The 18,921-nt window shown below is 41.7% G+C and overlaps 1 protein-coding gene across 6 annotated transcripts in view; it reads right to left on the minus strand.

Moving 5' to 3' along the window:
• Positions 1 to 18,921, minus strand: part of CDH17 (cadherin 17) — a gene marked incomplete at its 5' end in the record, with an annotated part of 100,093 nt that overhangs the window by 34,921 nt on the left and 46,251 nt on the right. For 5 of the 6 annotated variants that reach the window (XM_082433420.1, XM_082433419.1, XM_082433421.1 and 2 more), the window contains 7 exons: positions 1,767 to 1,958; positions 3,927 to 4,003; positions 7,599 to 7,814; positions 12,825 to 12,975; positions 13,290 to 13,421; positions 17,441 to 17,640; positions 17,748 to 17,906. In XM_082433420.1, the coding sequence (XP_082289546.1) occupies positions 1,767 to 1,958; positions 3,927 to 4,003; positions 7,599 to 7,814; positions 12,825 to 12,975; positions 13,290 to 13,421; positions 17,441 to 17,640; positions 17,748 to 17,906 (1,127 nt within the window). Of the gene's footprint in view, positions 1 to 1,766; positions 1,959 to 3,926; positions 4,004 to 7,598; positions 7,815 to 12,824; positions 12,976 to 13,289; positions 13,422 to 17,440; positions 17,641 to 17,747; positions 17,907 to 18,921 lie in introns of those variants that run through there. The other variant, XM_082433422.1, reaches the window with a different exon arrangement.

Raw genomic sequence — 18,921 nt, forward strand, 5'->3', positions numbered from 1 at the left:
TAATTGTACGTGGCACAGAATTCAATTATTTATTCAATGCAACCAATGTTTATTGAACCTCCACTGTGTGCCAGGCAATATTCTGGACACTTGGAATATAACCACAAACAAAATAAGGATGTGACAAAGATTTTGGCCAGAGGCCTGCTGTACTGTAACATACCTCCTCATGTCAAGAGCGTGTGGGAGGATACTTACAGCCCTCACTTACTGTTAATCATCAAGGTTACCAATTTTTCCCTATAGGTGACCTTTAGCCACAAATGGTCCAATTAAGTTGATTCACAACAAGCCACTGTGAAAAATTACTGACATGTGGGACTCATTCATACTGAGATGGACAGGACTTTATCTTCTCTTAGATGCCTAGAGACCTCTGGGCCTGTAGGAGGATTGAAGCTATCTGCCCCCGCCTCCTGCAAAAAGATCACGTATGTTGCCTGGACCACCCACTGCAAACTCTGAAAACTGGCCTTTTCTTCTGGGTTCTTTGTCTCCATGTAGGCAGCCATGAATAGAGGGGGAAGATGTTATGGCACCTTTTCCAAATCTCTAGACTCACACAAAATACTAATGGGTTGAGTAGGTCCACACAAAAACCTCACAGCTAAAACCCAGCGAGGCTCTTTGTCAGAGGTGGGTCATATAGTCATAATGGTATCAGAATTCTGAGATTCTGCCCCAGGGCTTCCTTCAGCACTAGCACTTTTCTCCCTGTGCTTCTATTCATTTTCTGTGAAATTATTCTATTTTGTCTTCATTTTTAGCGTCTACTTCAGCTTTCCTTTATTCTGGGTCAAAACTTTCCTCCCGAGCTTTCTTTTGCAGCCTCCAACACACTGCCTTCAGCATTCAACCATGTCTGCAAAGTCTCCATTGGTGTAACTCTGACCCCTTTTAATTCTAACTACATTGGATGACAAGTGCTGCTTCCTATTGAGTCATCTGCTAAACTGTTTACATGCTCTAAAGCATAAGTAAGGCAGCCATGGAGGAAAGGGTCAAACTTCAGCTGTACACAGTGGGGGATGGGAGTAGATTGAGGGAAGGATGGGAAGACCCTCTATTAAAAAGAAAGTATCATGGTAATCAAGATTTTGGCTCTAGACTACCCAGTCCTTACAAAGCAAGAGCCAGTGGACTCAGCAATACCATAAAAGATGAAAGTAAGGGGTAGGCAGGGAAGAAGCCATGAAAGAATAAACTTGTTTATTAAAACTTGTCTATTAAAGGATACCTACCAATTTCCAGTCATTATTAAAGAGGAGCCAATGGCTGGCCCATTAGGATAAAGAGTCTACAGCCTAAAGGGCTCATAGGGTTCGTCTAGTCTAATACCGCACATTTGCAAAGAGAGAAATAAAGCCCGGAGCACCACCTTGCCCAAGATTTAGCAAATAAAAATATAGAACAACTGGTTATATTGGAATTTCAGGTAAACAACAAGCAATTTTTTAGTATAAGTATGTCCCAAGTATTTCATGGGACATACTTGTACTAAAAAATTTTCTATCTTGTAGTTTATATATTTTATATGTTAATTCTACCTCACTCTGCAAAGGCTACTTGGTCAGTTAGTGACAGACCCAGAACAAGAATCCTGCCTTCTGTCTTTTGGGAGGACAGGAATGACTGAGAGTGTTCCAGGAGTCCATCACACACCCGAGAGGTCACTGCTAATATGTCACCTCTGCTTATAGGTCCTTGAATGGTCCTAAGTAAATTAACCTTTGAAAAAGACAAATTCCATTCAATGTGCTATTTACCTTTTTAACCTTGACATATCCAGTATTGGTTTCGGGATCTGTTTCAATCTCCAAACGTCCCTCACTGTCTCCCTGTGTAATTCGGTACAGGATTTTAGAACTTCCCGTATGTGGTTCATCGGCATCGGTGGCCTGGATGGTTAAGATGACAGTTCCAATGGCTGTATCTTCAGGGAAAGTTAGGTTTCCATACTAAGAAGGAAACAGGGGAAGGAAACAATGAGAATGTCCATTGTCAGCGAGTACAGTTGTCAAAGGGCAAACTTGTCTCCTTGGTTTCAGAATGGACACAAGTCACAGTTTGCGTCAATACTTACCAAGCATGTTTTTTTCTATTAATGAGTGGGTTACAGTTGATTTTGACATCAGTCATACTTGTAGACTGATATCCATCATACCAGGAAACACAACGTCTCAGAGATCTACTGATAGGATTCTAAAACGTATCCTTCCACTCACATCCAATATGTTTAATAACTGTAATTATCATTATAGTTGAGACAAATAGATAGCTACTATGAATGGCGTACCTACAATGTGGCAGGCACTTTACATTATTTTAATTAATTCTTAAATCAATCAGGGAATAGTGGTTAAGAGCCTGAACTTCGGAGTCAAATGGCCTGGGTATGAATCCTAGGCTTGTCACTTATGACCTGGGTGAACTGAAATAAGTTATCTAATTTTTTAAAGTCTCAGGTTCATCATCTGTCCTTGGAGATGATGATGATGATGATAATAATAATAATAATAACAGAACCTACTTCATGTGTGCTGTGGTGATTTACAGAGACAATGCATATAAAACTCCTGAATGCCTGGCACATAATAAGTGCTCAATAAAGATAAGCAACAAAACAAAGCACCCTACTGAGTAGCTATATTATCATCTCCATTTGACAGAGGAGCAAAAGACTGGAGAGGTAAAACCCACCCAAGACCACACAGCTAGCTGGTCACAGAATTGGGATTCAAACCAATGTTTGTCCAACTCCAAAGCAGGTGCTCTTAATTAACACTGACCTAGACCATCTCCCACTCCTCTGCTGAAAATCCCCCAGATCATGTCTCTTGGCATGATGATCATGAAGATGGTAACAGGCAGGGTCCAGGAAAGGACCACAGCAATGAAAGATGTGGACTAACCTTTCTAAGGCCCAGTTTGCCTTTCCAAGCTCTGAGATTCCCAAAGCAGGACTCTTACCCTCAATCTAAAAACACTGTCTAGAGGTAATGCAAGGAAACTACAACACACAGAAAGGACCAAATGCCCAAGAGAATAGAGGCAGAGTAGAAACAGGCTCTTAGTCTCACACTTGCTTAACCTCAGTGCCTACTCTACAAGTTATATTGTCACACCTTTTACCTCCTCAAACCCTCCCATAAACCAATTCCCGTTCTTTGTCACTGCCTTATCCCTATTGTGATTTATGAACATAATCACAAGGCTCTGGGCCACCTCATAAACTGACTTCAAACACAACAATCTAGCCAAAAGGGCTTCTCTCTTCTCCAGAATAAATAAATAGAGGCATCCATTTTAAGGGAAGCAACGGTCAAACTACCCCCACATTAATAATAAGTTAACTTGAATTCCTCTTGATATACTCAACCGATCTTTTTTCTCCTGCTCTTTTTTCCCAATTCTAATTCTTGCAGATGTCTTGGGCACATTTTTTGGCATAAACCAGAGATTAGTATTTTCTTCCCCTTTTCTCTTATCCAATAATTACAAAATGAGTTTTAATTGCCAATATTCAAAATTTTAAATTCTGACTACACATGCTTGTTTGAGACCTAGCAGTCATCTATTTATTGTCCTACTACCCACAAAATATATAATGACAAACTGCAAGCAGCCACTCAACTCCTTTCAATTGGACAAAGATTGTGGTTGTAGCTTCCAAGCAGTCCTTGAAATAAATGAGTTGTTGGCAAAAGTTTCTAATAAAAAGAACAGATGCTCCCAGATACTATAACAGTGAATGTTACTGTTCCCTGAAGATTTCCACTGAAGATGATGCTTGAGTTTGGTACCAGTGCATTGACTAAGATATTAAGTCTGCCATTTTCCCTAACTACTGTTTGTGTCTTTATCCCAGAAGTAGGGGTCAGGTAATATGAACAAAGTAAAGAAAAAACAAGGTGATAACTACTCACATCTGGTTTTTCAAAGATGGGGATCTGATCATTGATATCAATAGTGTTGATCTGCACAAAGCAGAGGGTCTTGAAATCTGAAAATCAAAGTCATATCACAAAAATTTTCATTGAAAATCATGCATTAAAATCAGAAATCTGCAAGAAAAACAGTTGGCATGTAAAGTGACAGCCATAGCCACAATTTTACTATTGACATGAGATTTGTGTGGTGAGGGGATTCTCTGCTCCCCACCTGCAGCCATGAGCAGGTCACCAGGGGCTGAAGAAAACCCCACGAGAGGCTCCCCTGGGCTTCCCACTCCCTCTACCTGCCCCCTCCTCAGTAAGGCTTGTCCCTGAGCAAGATGGTTTCTTTTCTGTGAGGCAAGCCTCTCTTTTCTGGCTAGTGAAACTTATGTAGCCTTCAAAGCCCAGTACAAAACTATCCTTCTAGAAAGACTTCTTTGAGCATCCCAGAGGGTTGTCTTTCCTACTCTGAACACTTCCAGCACTTACTGTCCTGTATCCCTTCTGCCCCCCTAAAGGGAAGGCCCAAGTGAGGGAGGAAATGTACAATTAGCCCCCTTCAAAAGGCCTGGCTGCCCAGCCTACAGAGGCAGAGGTAGCTCATAGAACTCTGGGAGATGGCATAGGCTTTGAGGGGTGGGTTTGACAATTCAGAGACCTAGTCAGAGACAGCAGGTTCAACCTAGGTCCAAGATGAGCATGGAGTACAGGTGGGGATGGGGTCCCCAGGGAAATATCCACAGTGAGACCCAACATGATAGGTTTTTTGTTGGGGTTTCCATTGTTCTAACTATGAAGTAGTGTATTATACAAGGGCGAAGACTCTGGGTTTTGGAACCCCACTGTTCACATTATATCTCTGCTACTTATCAGATGTGTGAGAGCTTGGGAATGTCACTCAAAATCTCTGTGCAGTCGTCAGTTTATCTAGAAAATGTAGATTCCAACAGAGCCAAGGTTCTCGTCCTAACTGACATTGTTAGCACTCTCTATGTACCAGGCACCATATTAAGTGCTTTGCTTGCATGACTCATTTCATCTTCATTCTAACTCCGTGATGTAGGTACAATTATCATTCTCATTGAGTTCACAAATGAGGAAGCCAAAGGACAGAGAAGTTGGTGACCTGCTCAAGGTCATACAACTAACTAGTGGTCAAGCCAGAATTCAAATCCATGCGCTTCTTTTCCCTCTCTGTCCACTCTCCGCCCTTCACCCTGCTTTGTGCCCCGGAGGCTGACCTTAGGAACTGCATCAGTGGGCATCCTGGCCCTCTGGGTTCTACCAGTGGGAGCACTGGCAGGAGATCTAAGGAAGGGCAGGAGGAACAGGGTCAGGGTCTAGTTCCCCACCTGCCAGCAGCCTCTTCTATAGTCACAGGGACAGGCCTTGCTCCTTCAGGGAATGTTACCTTCCCTCATCCCTTCTCACCTTCAGGTAAGAAAGGCTGCCATTGTGCTTCACACCTCCTGTTGGTTTCCCATAACCCCTACCCCCAGCCTTTACAAATAATCCCCTCTCTAAACACTTTTTGGTTACTTCTTTTGAGGGGGCTGTCTGTTTCCTGCTGGGATCCTGACAAATATACTCACACAGCCTAGCTCTAAAGCTTGTGCTCGACGCACTGGACACAAAACCAGGCGTGTAATCTAATAATAACAGTATTACAAAGAAGTGGATGTTAACTCAAGTCGGGTCCAGTCCCCAGAACGTTTGTAGACAGCAAGAATGGCTGAAGATTTCAGGAGGTCCCAGGGCCTGAACTCACTGGCTCCCTGCTCTGCACAAACCTTATTTGGGCCAGCAGTGGACCTCCTGGCTAACAGATCTTCCCTGATTTTAGGTAAAACTATGTTCATTACAGCCTACCAGTCTAATTTTCTATAGTACACAACTGGATGTTTAACTCCATCAATACACATATATAGTTATATATAAATATACTGTATAATCTGGTCCATATAGTCTATAGATGTAGTCAGGTACATAGACAATTTGTAATCTGATGCTCTTGCAGCCTCAAACTGCTTCAGGTCCCCATGCATTTTCACATGGGCTTTCTTCTCCTCTGTAAGCCTCTACACTATTTTGTAACTTGTCATATTCATCCATCAAAATTCAGATCAATGACACCTCTTCCAGAAAGCTTTATCAGCTCTCTCCCTCTCCACTGAATCACTCATTGCCTTCATGGGCTACCTTGTACATATTTCTTACAATTTATTTAGTCACATGTCCATCTCCTCTACCACAAATGCTCCTTGAAGACAGACACTGGGTCTTATTCATTTGTGTATCTCCAGTACCTTGAATGGTGCCTCAATCATGGTAAATGCTCAATAGCTGCTGAAAGAATGGCTGGCTAATGGTGTGAGATTGTCAGCTCATCATGGACAGGGGTGATTTATTATACCCACTTCTATTGTACCTCTTAACATAACACTAGACATTATGTTAGGCCCTCAATATTTGCCTAATCACTATGTCTCAAACATTCTGCTTCGGGGGCCTGCTAAACCCCAGCTCTCTTCAGTATCTCAGCAACTGTGTAATGAAAAAAAAATGTGACGCACAGTATGAAATGATGCTCTTCACTTCCGCACACCTGTATAATCTCTCTCTTGTAACATAACAATCACTGAACTATTTGGTAATCTAAGATTCAGTGCTAGTTAAAGAAAGATTCTTAACCTAGGAGTATTAATGATCTTAAAATAAGCCTGCCCCTGAGTTCATGTAAGTTTGTGTGTCTGTGCGATTTGTTGATAATGTGTACATTTGTTTAGGAATTCATAGTTTCCATCAGATTCTCAAAGGGTCTCATGACTTAACACAGATTAAAAACCACTTGCTTTGAAATTGTATAAGGCGTAAGGAAGAATGTCTCCAGATATCGTCAAATGGCCAACTAGAAGCTAATATAAGAAGACAAAACTTCCCAAACGATATATTTTTCCTTCACTGTCATATAGTAGAATCCTTTGAGTCTGAAAGGGAGACTTGGGAAATACAACTAATTTTCTTGTTTGTGACCATGGTGGCCATGACAACGTGCCTTGCCAACCCCTAACACCAGAGATCTTAATTGACAACATGCCGCCTTGCTCTGAAACCCATCACCACATTTGCACCAAGGCCTTGCTTCCCATTGGCTGCCCCAAGCCAGTGACAGAGCAAGGCCGGCAGGCTAAGGTAGGCCTGTTTTGGAGATCACAGACTCCTTCCACGGCCAACTTTGGACTCCTAATGACCTTGCTGAGCTTCCCTTTGACTGCTTAGTGGTCTATGGTACTCCCACCACTGTCCTTCCTTCTCTCCTTCACTCAGCGTCCGGCTTATATTGAGTTCTGATGGCTCGCCCAGCCTTCTCTGTATCCCTCCCCATTTTTTCTCATAGGCAATTCCCCTAATAAAATCCTTATATATTTAATCCCCTCTTGGGCATCTTCTTCTCAAGGAACCAACATAATAACGTTGCCTAAGCTGCAACTCTGGCCGTTACCATGTTGGGCCTGCTGCCTTTATGCTGTGTTTTACATAGGAAGCAAGAACTCTTAAACAGCATCCTTCTGTAATACACCCAGGCATTAGAGCAGCCTAACAAATCACAACTAGAAAGAAAACAAGTGTTATCACTCTTGACACAGTGAACGCGATACTAACCTTTGTCAGACACCTCTACTGTCAAATTGTACTGCGGAGTGTCTCGCTTCCGCAAAGACTGCACGGCTAACTGGAATGTTCCTGAGTAGATTTGGACCAGGAAGAGTCCATCTCTAGGAACTTTGGGGGTTTGATCCACAATTCTGTATTCTAAAACACTGTTGATAGTGTTTTCTTCATCCATGTCATGAGCAATAAGTGTTCCAATACTGCTCCCTGTAGAGAAGAAAAGAAGGAAACCCATCCATTATAGGCTCTTTTTACTCTATTAAAAAATGATTTCACTGAAGAATCAGGTTCCTAGAAAGCACTGGAAGTAACTTTGAGTAGCAGACTAAAGTTCTTAGATCGATGTTGGTTCTTCTAACCCTTTCAGTAGTGCAGTGTGTGGAGAAGTGTCTTAGTCTGCTAGGGGCACCATAACAAAGTACCACAAACTGGATGGCTTTAACAACAGAAACTTATTTTCTCACAGTTTCTGGATACTAGAGGTCTGAGATCAAGGTGTCAGCAGGGCTGATGTCTTCTGAGACCTTTCTCCTTGGCTTGTAGATAACTGTCTGGTGCATGTTTTCAGATGGTCTTCCCCAGTACTTGTATCTATCCAGATTTTTTCTTCTTAGAAGGACACCAGTCATATTGGCTTAAGACCCATACTAATGACATCATTTTAACTTAATTACCTCTTTAAAGATCCAATCTCTAAATAATAGTCACACTTTGAGGTGCTGGAGGTTAGGACTTCATCATATAAATTTTGGGAGGACATAATCCAGGATCTTGAGATGAAGTCATCTTGGATTTGCTTTTTTTTTTTTTTTTAATTTACTTTTGGCTATGTTGGGTCTTCTTGCTGTGCACGGGCTTTCTCTAGTTGTGGCAAGAGGGGGCTACTCTTCGTTGCAGTGTGTGGGCTTCTCATTGCGGTGGCTTCTCTTGTTGCAGAGCACAGGTTCTAGGCACATGGGTTTCAATAGTTATGGCACACAGGCTCAGTAGTTGTGGTTCGCGGGCTCTAGAGCGCAAGCTCAGTAGTTGTGGCACGCGGCTTAATTGCTCCGCAGCATGTGGGGTCTCCCCGGACCAGGGATCGAACCTGTGTCCCCTGCATTTGCAGGCGTATTCTTAACCACTGCACCACCAGGGAAGTCCCTCATCCTGCATTTGGAGTGGGCCTTAAATCCAGTGATGGGCGTTCTTATAAGAGGAAGAGAAGACACAGAGATGCCCACAGAGGAGGAGGAGGCAATGTGAAGAGAGCGCAGAGACTGCAGTGATGCTGCCACAAGCAGCCAAGGAGCCACAAGAAGCCAGAAGAGGCAAGCAAGACTTCTCCCCTAGCTGGCACCTTGATTTCAGACTTCTAGTCTCCAGAACTCTTAGCAAATAAATTTCTGTTGTTTTAAGTCACCAAGTCTGTGGTAATTTGTTACGGCCACCCTCAGATACTAATACACAAGGCAAACGGTAAAACTTAACAAGGACAAGCCAACCGTGGTTACTTCTAAGTAACTTTCTGGAAAAATGGCAGAGACTGACTCCACCCCAAAGATAAAGACAGGCACGGGACAGAGAGCAGGCAGACACTGTCTCTGCCTTGCTGCAGTTTATAGTCCTAAGTTTTATTTCTATTGACTTCTCAGTCCAGGGAGTTCCAGAAGTCCGGCTCTGACTCAGTGCTCCACCCAGGTCTGGGTGAGTTCTGGTTGGTGCTGGGTCATCTTGCTCCGTGAAATGGGAATTGTGGGTTTCTCTACACACAGCCAGAATCCCATGTGAGGGCTAAAACTTGAATATGTATTCCCCACTTGTGGAGGTCGGTTTCATCCCCTCCCCCATGTTACTTTGCATCTACTGATTTACTGGGAGATTTGGAGGGTTTGTGAGGGGAGGAATGGAAGTACCTATGTTATGTCTATGATGGAGCTGTCACGAGCAGATGTGTCTCATGGGCTGGGGAGGAGGGGCAACGTGGGTAGCAGAAGAGAACACATATCTAGTGTTGCAGCTGCTGCCATTTCTGCTTTCACAAACAACTGAGTCACCTTTGGAATATGCATCTGCCCTTGTAAGAAAAGCATCTGTGTGTTGGAATGAAAGAGTGTCTTGCAAACTTCTGTGATTGTTTGGTGTCTGAGCAGCCCTGCTCTGGACCTTTCCCCCAGCAAGTGAGCATAACACAGAGGACACTGTCCTTCTCTCACCACGGAGGAAACCTCCAGCTGTCAGAGGCACCGTGAAGTCTGTTGACGTCAGTGACAGGGAAATTCCAGTAGGAGATGCCACTCAGTGGGAGCAGAGAACTTATGAATGAGCCAGGAGTCAAAGAAGTGCCATGTCCCTGAGTGATAAAGGCCAGCCCAAATTGATTCAGAGGTACATACAGCAACTCTTGGGGCACTCAGAAATACTTTAGGGAGGTGGGGCTTTTACAAGAGGGTAAAGTTCCCGTATGAACACAAAGGTCTTGGTAGCAGGTGGGATTTCAGAATTAATGTTGTTATTGCTGAGACTTGGGGACATAAGTCCCACAAGATTCTGGCCAATATAAGACACCAAACAGGAGAATATAAATATACTAAGGGATAATCGAGTATTTTATTGAGCTAGACGGTAAGCCCCCAAAAGGCAGGGACATTTTTTGTACCCCTTTGGGCTACATATAGAAAATAGACTCAATCTGTGTTGATTTATAAGAATTCCTGGTCCATTAAGTCCACAATTCAAGACTTTGTGAAATATTGTTACAAAATAAATTCTCACTTTTGGAGATGCAAAGAACATGCTGCACCTCTGAACAATTTATTTTACCAACAATGACATCCTTAGCAGCTTCAGAAAACTAGTACTGTCCTCCTCCCAAATAAGGCAGGCAGCCTCTACGGTGGCTCCCAGCAATCCCCCCAACCCTGATATTGATGCCTTGGTGTAACCTCCTCCTTTTGAGTGTGAACTGGGCCTAGTGACTCATTTCTAATGAATATGGCAAAAGTTATGGGATGTTACTTCTGAGATTAGTTATAAGAAGACTGACTTCCATCTTACTTGCCATTTTCTGAGCTCTCTCTCTTTCTCTTTCTCTCTCTCTCTGAATCAAAGGCACTCACCTCACATCCAAATTCTGAATCAAAGGCATGCACCCCATATCCAGATTCCTGACTCACAGAAACTGTGAGATAATAAATGTTTGCTGTTTTAAGCTGCTAAATTTTGGGACAATTTGTTATGCAACATAGATGACTAATACACTAAATGTTAGGCCCTGTGCAAAGAGACTTGAGGTATCATCTACAAAGGTCTTCAAAGGTCTTCTGCCTTCATTCAGCATCACAGACCATCCCATGTTTTCAAAAAGGGTGATGCCATAAGTGTTTCTTGGCTATTGTCACACATTTCATTGTTACTCCACTGTCACTTTAGAAGATTCTTCCTTATAATTAACTGAAATCCTTCAAACTGTCATTTAATACTTCCTGTTGTAAGAATAACTGGAATAAATGAAAAAGAGAAGACCTAAGCAGAACACACTGACAATAGGTAGCCTACATGTGACTCTTGACAGCAAGAAGGAAAAAAAGTGAGCATTGAGCAAGCAAGCCATGTGAGCAGTGTCCACCAAGCCACCAAGACAGCACCCACTGTGTGAAAAGTGTGTGGCAAGAAGAGTAAAGAGATCAAAAGAAAATGATGAGAATGCCCATGAAGCAGGTGAGGATCTGCCTACAAGGGCAGCCAAGCCCTGGGAATGGTAGTCATGGGAGCCTGCTAACCCTGTAAGCCCTGAAACTTACACGAAACAGACAAAAACATTTCAAGCAATGCCAGCCTGCTCAGCCAATGGGCTCAACACCAAGGGGTAATAGACAATAGGTGTCCCAAATCCAGCAAAGTCATAAAACTCCCAGAAATCACAGTGCTCTAATAGTAGTTGTCCCTGTACAAAACTAAAGCTATCCTGGCACAGTACAAGGAAACAAAACAGGTCAAGAACAAAAGGACAAAAACAGATAGGATTTGAACTTCATCTTCCAGCCTCATGCGCTATTATCAGCTTCCTAGAGAGGGACAATCAAGGGTCAATTGCAGGATATCTGACATTGAGTGTGAATGTTTGTTTAAATTATTTAGCAAATTTGATGGGATTTTACCTGTCACTGAGTTTGTTGAAGGCAAATAAGAATCTATGGAAAAACCTTGCAGGGGCTTCCCTGGTGGTGCAGTGGTTAAGAATCCTCCTGCCAATGCAGGAGACGCAGGTTCGGGCCCTGGTCCGGGAGGATCCCACGTGCCGCGGAGCTACTGAGCCCGTGTGCCACAACTGCTGAGCCCGCGTGCCACAACTACTGAAGCCCATGAGCCTGGAGCCCGTGCTCCACAGCAAGAGAAGCCACCACAATAGGCATGCGCACCGCAACGAAGAGTGGCCCACGCTCTCCACAGCTGGAGAGGGCCCGCGCGCACCAACGGAGACCCAACGCAGCCAAAAATAAATAAAATAGATGAATTATAAAAAAAAATAAAAAGAATCCGCCTGCCAATGCAGGGGACACGGGTTCGAGCCCTGGTCTGGGAAGGTCCCACATGCTGTGGAGCAACTAAGCCCGTGTGCCACAACTACTGAGCCTGCTCTCTTGAGCCAGTGAGCCACAACTACTGAAACCCGTGTGCCACAACTACTGAAGCCTGTGTGCCTAGAGCCTGTGCTCCACAACAAGAGAAGCCACTGCAATGAAAAGCCCTCGCACAGCAACGAAGACTAGCCCCCACTCACTGTAACTAGAGAAAGCCGGTGCACAGCAACGGAAGATCCAATGCAGCCAATAAGTAAATAAGTAAATAAGTAAATAAATAAATAAAATCTAAAAAAAAAAAAAAAAAAACCTTGCAAAGAGATAACCTTATACATGTATACAGGATACTGGTGTAAATGGTTACGGTGCTAGTGGTAGTGGTAAGGGTGGTAGTAGTAGTAGTAATAGTAGTGGCAGTAACAGTGCTAGGAGTAGGGGTAGTAGTTATAAAATCTCCAATTTTAAAACACTTCCCAGATATTGCTTGAAATTAAATACTGTACCTATGTGAGTCCCAAAGTCTATTCTACCTCTATGCTGTGCTGGGCATGGACCACTGATCCCCAATCAGGTTTACCTGCCCATCTTTTACCTGACAAAGAGGAGAAAGGGATTACAGAGTTAACATAGGGAGGACAGATACACGGTTTCTTACCTATTTGTTCATTCTCCTGGACCTCAAGTACAGTCACTGCAGATGGACATGTAGGTGGATTATCATTAATGTCTTTAACTTTCACTTGAATTTGCAGTGGAAAGGCGAGTGGTTTTCCATGCTCATCCTTTGCAACCGCATAAAAAACATACTACAACGAGATCAGAGTTAAGACATGAATCCTTCATCATCTCCTTTAAAAGGCAGAGAAAACAACTATTTCAATGCTATTTCATTTATCCCCTTATCATCAATTCGCTTAGAATTGGGAAATGAGAAAATATAAAATGGGTTGAATTTGTCGGGGTATTATCAAGTCTCTGAGAGCAATAATGCACTGAGGTTCAGAACACAGTTTGGGGGATATTGGTGGGGGGCAGGGTGTTAAGTAAAATTGTTTCTGCTCTCAGATATCCATGGGCCCAGGATCTCATCACCTGTGAAACTCCTCCTAATTTTACTCACTGCGTCCTTTTCTTCTCGGTCCAAGGGCTGAGTCACATAGATATCTCCTTCCTGGTCGATTGAAAATGGGAATTTTGATGGCTTCTCCTTGTCCACTAATGAATATAGTGCACCTGGATCATTCCACTGCACCTACAGGGCCCAAAGTGAATTGTTAGGAAAGATACATCCAGACAGAGAGAACTGGAAAGGAAATAAACAATTTTCTGGTTCTCGATTTGAAATTTCTGACAACCTTGTTTAGATGTCTGTGGTTTCTTATAACTACTAAATTACATTTTTCATTTTCAGCTTAAAATAATCCCTCCCCTTTTTTCTCCTTTTTACTAAGTTATATTGCTCCAAATAAGCACATAAGGGTATCTTTCTTTTCTAAAGCAATTCTTTGTGAACCCTCTAAAGAGTTTGTGGGTTGTTCTTTTGGAAGTCCGAATGTGAAGACTTCATGTCATGAAACACCAATTTAAGAAACAAAATGTACTTAGTAGTGGCATTATCTGAGCACTAAGCCCTGATGGACAACAAGCTCCCAGAACTCACCAGTGAAGATGATGAGACACTTTCAGTTCTTCACCATGCTATTATTTAAGCAAGACAAACGACACATAAGTAAAGAACATTCCTCCCTTAAATCTTTAGTCTTAAAGACTTCAGGGATAAGAATATTTGTCAACAGACTTCCCTGGTGGTGCAGTGGTTAAGAATCCACCTGCCAATGCAGGCAACACGGGTTCGATCCCTGGTGAGGGAAGATCCCACATGCTGCGGAGCAACTAAGCCCATGCACCACAACTACTGAGCCTGCGCTCTAGAGCCCGCGAGCCACAACTACTGAAGCCCGCGTGCCTAGAGCCCATGATCCACAACAAGAGAAGCCACCACAATGTGAAGCCTGCGCACCGCAACGAAGAGCAGCCCCCACTCACCACAACTAGAGAAAAGCCTGCGTGCAGCAACGAAGACCCAACGCAGCCAGAAAGAAATAAATTAACTAATTAATTACTTTTTTAAAACAAAGAATATTTGCCAACTCCTAGAGTTGTTTTGTGAACAACTTGGCAAAAAAAATCAATAAAGTGGTTCTGGGAAAATTGGACAACTACATGTAAAAGAATTAAATTAGAACACTTCCTAACACCATACACAAAAATAAACTCAAAATGGATTAAAGACCTAAATGTAAGGCCAGACACTATCAAACTCTTAGAGGAAAACATAGGCAGAATACTCTATGACATAAATCACAGCAAGATCCTTTTTGACCCACCTCCTAGAGAAATGGAAATAAAAACAAAAATAAACAAATGGGAAAGGAAACCATAAACAAGACGAAAAGACAACCCTCAGAATGGGAGAAAATATTGCAAACCAAGCAACTGACAAAGGATTAATCTCCAAAATATACAAGCAGCTCATGCAGCTCAATATCAAAAAAATAAACAACCCAATCCGAAAATGGGCAGAAGACCTAAATAGACATTTCTCCAAAGAAGACATACACATTGCCAACAAACACATGAAAGGATGCTCAACATCACTAATCATTAGAGAAATGCAAATCAAAACCACAATGAGGTATCACGTCACACCGGTCAGAATGGCCATCATCAAAAAATCTAGAAACAATAAATGCTGGAAAAGGTGTGGTGAAAAGGGAACCCTCCTGCATTGTTGGTGGGAATGTAAATTGATACAGCCACTATGGAGAACAGTATGGAGGTTCCTTAAAACACTAAAAATAGAACTACCATATGACCCAGCAATCCCACTACTGGGCATATACCCTGAGAGAATCATAATTTTAAAAGAGACATGTACCACAATATTCATTGCAGTACTATTTACAATAGCCAGGACATGGAAGCAACCTAAGTGTCCATTGATAGATGAATGGATAAAGAAGATGTGACATATATATACAATGGAATATTACTCAGCCATAAAAAGAAACAAAATTGAGTTATTTGTAGTGAGGTGGATGAACCTAGAGTCTGTCATACAGAGTGAAGTAAGTCAGAAAGAGAAAAACAAATCCCATATGCTAACACATGTATATGGAATCTAAGAAAAAAATGGTTCTGATGAACCTAGGGGCAGGACAGGAATAAAGACGCAGACATAGAGAATGGACTTGAGGACATGGGGAGGGGGAAGGGTAAGCTGGGACGAAGTGAGAGAGTAGCATGGACATATATACACTACCAAATGTAAAATAGATAGCTAGTGGGAAGCCGCTGCATAGCACAGGGAGATCAGCTCGGTGCTCTGTGACCACGTAGAAGGGTGGGATAGGGAGGGTGGGAGGGAGGTGTAAGATGGAGGGGATATGGGGATATAAGTGAATATAGCTGATTCACTTTGTTATACAGCAGAAACTAACACAACATTGTAAAGCAATTATACTCCAATAAAGATGTTTGAAAAAAAAAATCAATAAACTCAATAGTAAGACCTGTCTACTTGCTACAGACAGAGCCTGGCCTATCTGATAGTCTACTACTAATAACAACAAGTATTGAGGGTTTTACCCCATTCCAGACATAATTCTAAACACTTTTATATGTTATCTCATTAAATCCTCAAACAGCCCCATGAGGTAGAGACTATTGTTATCCCCACCTTATAAATGGGGAAACTAGGGCACAAAAATTTAAGTGACTTGCCTATAGTCTTACAGCCATTTGAAATTTCCACACTAAACTATTCTCTCAAACCAGGCTGGGAAGGGTATCCCTTTCTAGTTATTTAAGCACACCCTCTGTCCAAGCCAAAGACCATGTTCTTAGTTGTAAGCGAGCTCCTTTTATGCCCTAAAAATTCAGCCTAAGTTCTTCTCTCTTGAGCTGTCCCCCTCCACTCTTCTTCAGTTTCAAGACACACAAAGCACCTTCCCCAGGCCTAGGTACTGGGTGTGGCTCTTTAGATTTTCTTTTCTTTGACAGCCCTAAGAGAAAACAATGTGTATGTGTTCTTTTTAGCATTTACAAATCCTTATGAAGGTAACCTAAACAATAAACAGGAAGACTTTAGTAAAGGAACCCAATCTGAAATTCTCATGGTAAAGAGTCCTGACATACTTTCTTAGCTCGTAAAGCAGAATATTTCTTGCTTTCATTCTTTTTTTTTTTTCCTCTGAAGGTGAAATTCATTAATTCAACGTTTAATAAATAAAAATCCTTTTAAGTTAGACAATAGATATGGTGGGATAGGCGATTCCAGTACCCCTTAACAACAACAGTGTCATCTAAAAAAAATTAGGGCTACTACAGACTACAACTCCTTCATAACATTAATAACTTTTATTCACTTCCACAGATACTAATTAATATCCACAACAACCCAAAGATCTGTTATTATCCCCATTTTATTGGTGAGAAGTTGGGGCTCATAACAGTTTATCTGTTTCCAAATCCAGTGCTCTCCCATTAACTCACAGCTTTTGTGTCAAGAAACTTCCTGATCTTCCAGAAAAGATCAGATCTGGGTGAACACCAGAGTGGATTTCCAGGAGCTAAAGAAAGAGGAGGGGGCTCAGGTTGAACACCAGCCATAGAGGTGGGACCAGGGGAGGGTTTGAATGGAGGGGAGAGGTACCCACAGGAGATGGAGTTGGCAGGGGTGGGCTCCAAGGGTAAAGGTTGTCTACTCAGCTTTTACACTTGACCAGTCTTATCTCTGTTCTTCAGCCTGTGGTGGGTTGAGTCTTTCGCATAGAGATTTTTCCCAAAGGAATAAAAAACAGCTTTTCAAAAATAATTTGCAGCCCCAAATTTGAATCATGTACATGTACCATATACAACCCACTCTAGGGCAGCCATATCCTACACTACTGACAGGGAACAACAGTATTATCTACTTGGAAGGTGAAGGTGAGTGAAGTTCTCTTTTAAAACTCATATATATATGTGTATATATATATATATATATATATATATATATATATATACACATATATATATCTGAATCCAAGTTGTAAAGTCCAGAGTTTACCCATGATGGCAAACTCCAGAGACTTGGGGCCAGAGACCTTGTCTATTTAGTTTGCTTCATAATGATGCTATGCAAAAATGTCAGTGAAGACCATGAGGGTGGGCCCCTACAATGTAAGTGCTGATTGACTGGGTAAGCTCTAGGCATTCCTTGGGCACTACCTGAGTGATTTTAATGGGGTAAGGATTAGTTGAGTTTTCTTCAATCTCCACTGGTTCTGGTGCTTTCCAAATATTCTCCTTCACCATAATATCCACAGATGTGCTGTCACTAAAGGAATGATCATTCTGGCCTCCCATGTCCTCCACTGAGACCACCAGCTTGTAGGAAGGATTCTTCAAAGGATCCAGTTCCTGGGATCCTATGGGAAGTAGGAGAGAAAAGAAAAGGAAATGTCTCTGAAGGTGATACAGATCTAGGTCCTTTTTACTGACTCATGGAGTCATATGAGGGCATCACTTAACTTACCTTCTCGAGTAAGTGAAATTGCCCCCGTTTTGTTGTTGATCTGAAAGTACATGACATTGTTGACCTTGGGAAGCTGCATGATAATTTGATAAATAAGCTGGCCATTGGGTGTGGCTGGATCATCCAAGTCTGTAGCATTGACATACATAAAGGGCTTTCCTGTTTAACAAAATGTACCCAGAAAAAAAAGATATTAATTGAAACCCAAACCAACCATAGACACATTTGCCTTCTAAGAGGCAGAAATAGAATGGAGGAAGGTGCCATAATTCATATCAGTGGTGGAATAATTCTTTATTCTGCCCCTTTCCTCTAGGATGAGGTTTCTTAAAGTATGGTCCAGGGACCTCTAGAGGTCTTTGAGACTGTTTTTAGGGTCATACATGTGTAAAAGACCCATTCAAATTAAAACATAATTTGATGGATTTTAGCATAAAGGAATATCCCCAAAAAGGCATTAATATGGTTTCAGATTATACATTCCAACTAGCATTTAAGAAACCACCACTTGTTGAGTTTTGGTCTAGTATCAAAGAATATCCATAATTATGTGAAGCGTTATTACACTATTAACACTGTGTAAGGAGAGTTTTTCTTTAAATATTTCAACCAAAACAGCATACAGCAACAAAATGAATGCAGAAACAGAAATGAGAATCCAACTGTTCTCAATTAATCCAGACATTAAAGAGATGTGCAAAGATTAAAACAATGCCATTCTTCTTAACATTCCTTTTGTCTTTGAAAATAGTTATTTTTATTAAAATATGTTTATTACTTTAAATCAATTACTAAATAAGTATTTTTAAATTTCTCAGTTTTAATTTCAAATACGATAAATATTGATAGATATAGCCAGTGATGTATTGGAGTCAACTCGTGAGACCTAGTTGAATTTTCAGAAATTTTGTGAGCCAATTATTAACACCAGTGGTAGCTTAAAATAGGTTATGGTGAGAGTACTTATACCACAGAAATTGACAAATTCTACGAATCAGGGTTTTTTCTCCCCAGAGAGACAGCTATTAAAATTTACCAGCACACCACTGGATACAACCAAAAGTTTCTTGGAGTCCACAATAGTTTTTATGAGACTACAAGGGCCCTGAGACCAAAAAGTTTGAGAATCACTGAATTAGAAAACCCTATTGGTAAAGAATAAGACCTGGAAGAT

The sequence above is a fragment of the Balaenoptera physalus genome (assembly GCF_965194825.1).
Source record: "Balaenoptera physalus genome assembly, chromosome: 17".
In the NCBI taxonomy this organism is placed as follows: Eukaryota; Metazoa; Chordata; class Mammalia; order Artiodactyla; family Balaenopteridae; genus Balaenoptera; species Balaenoptera physalus.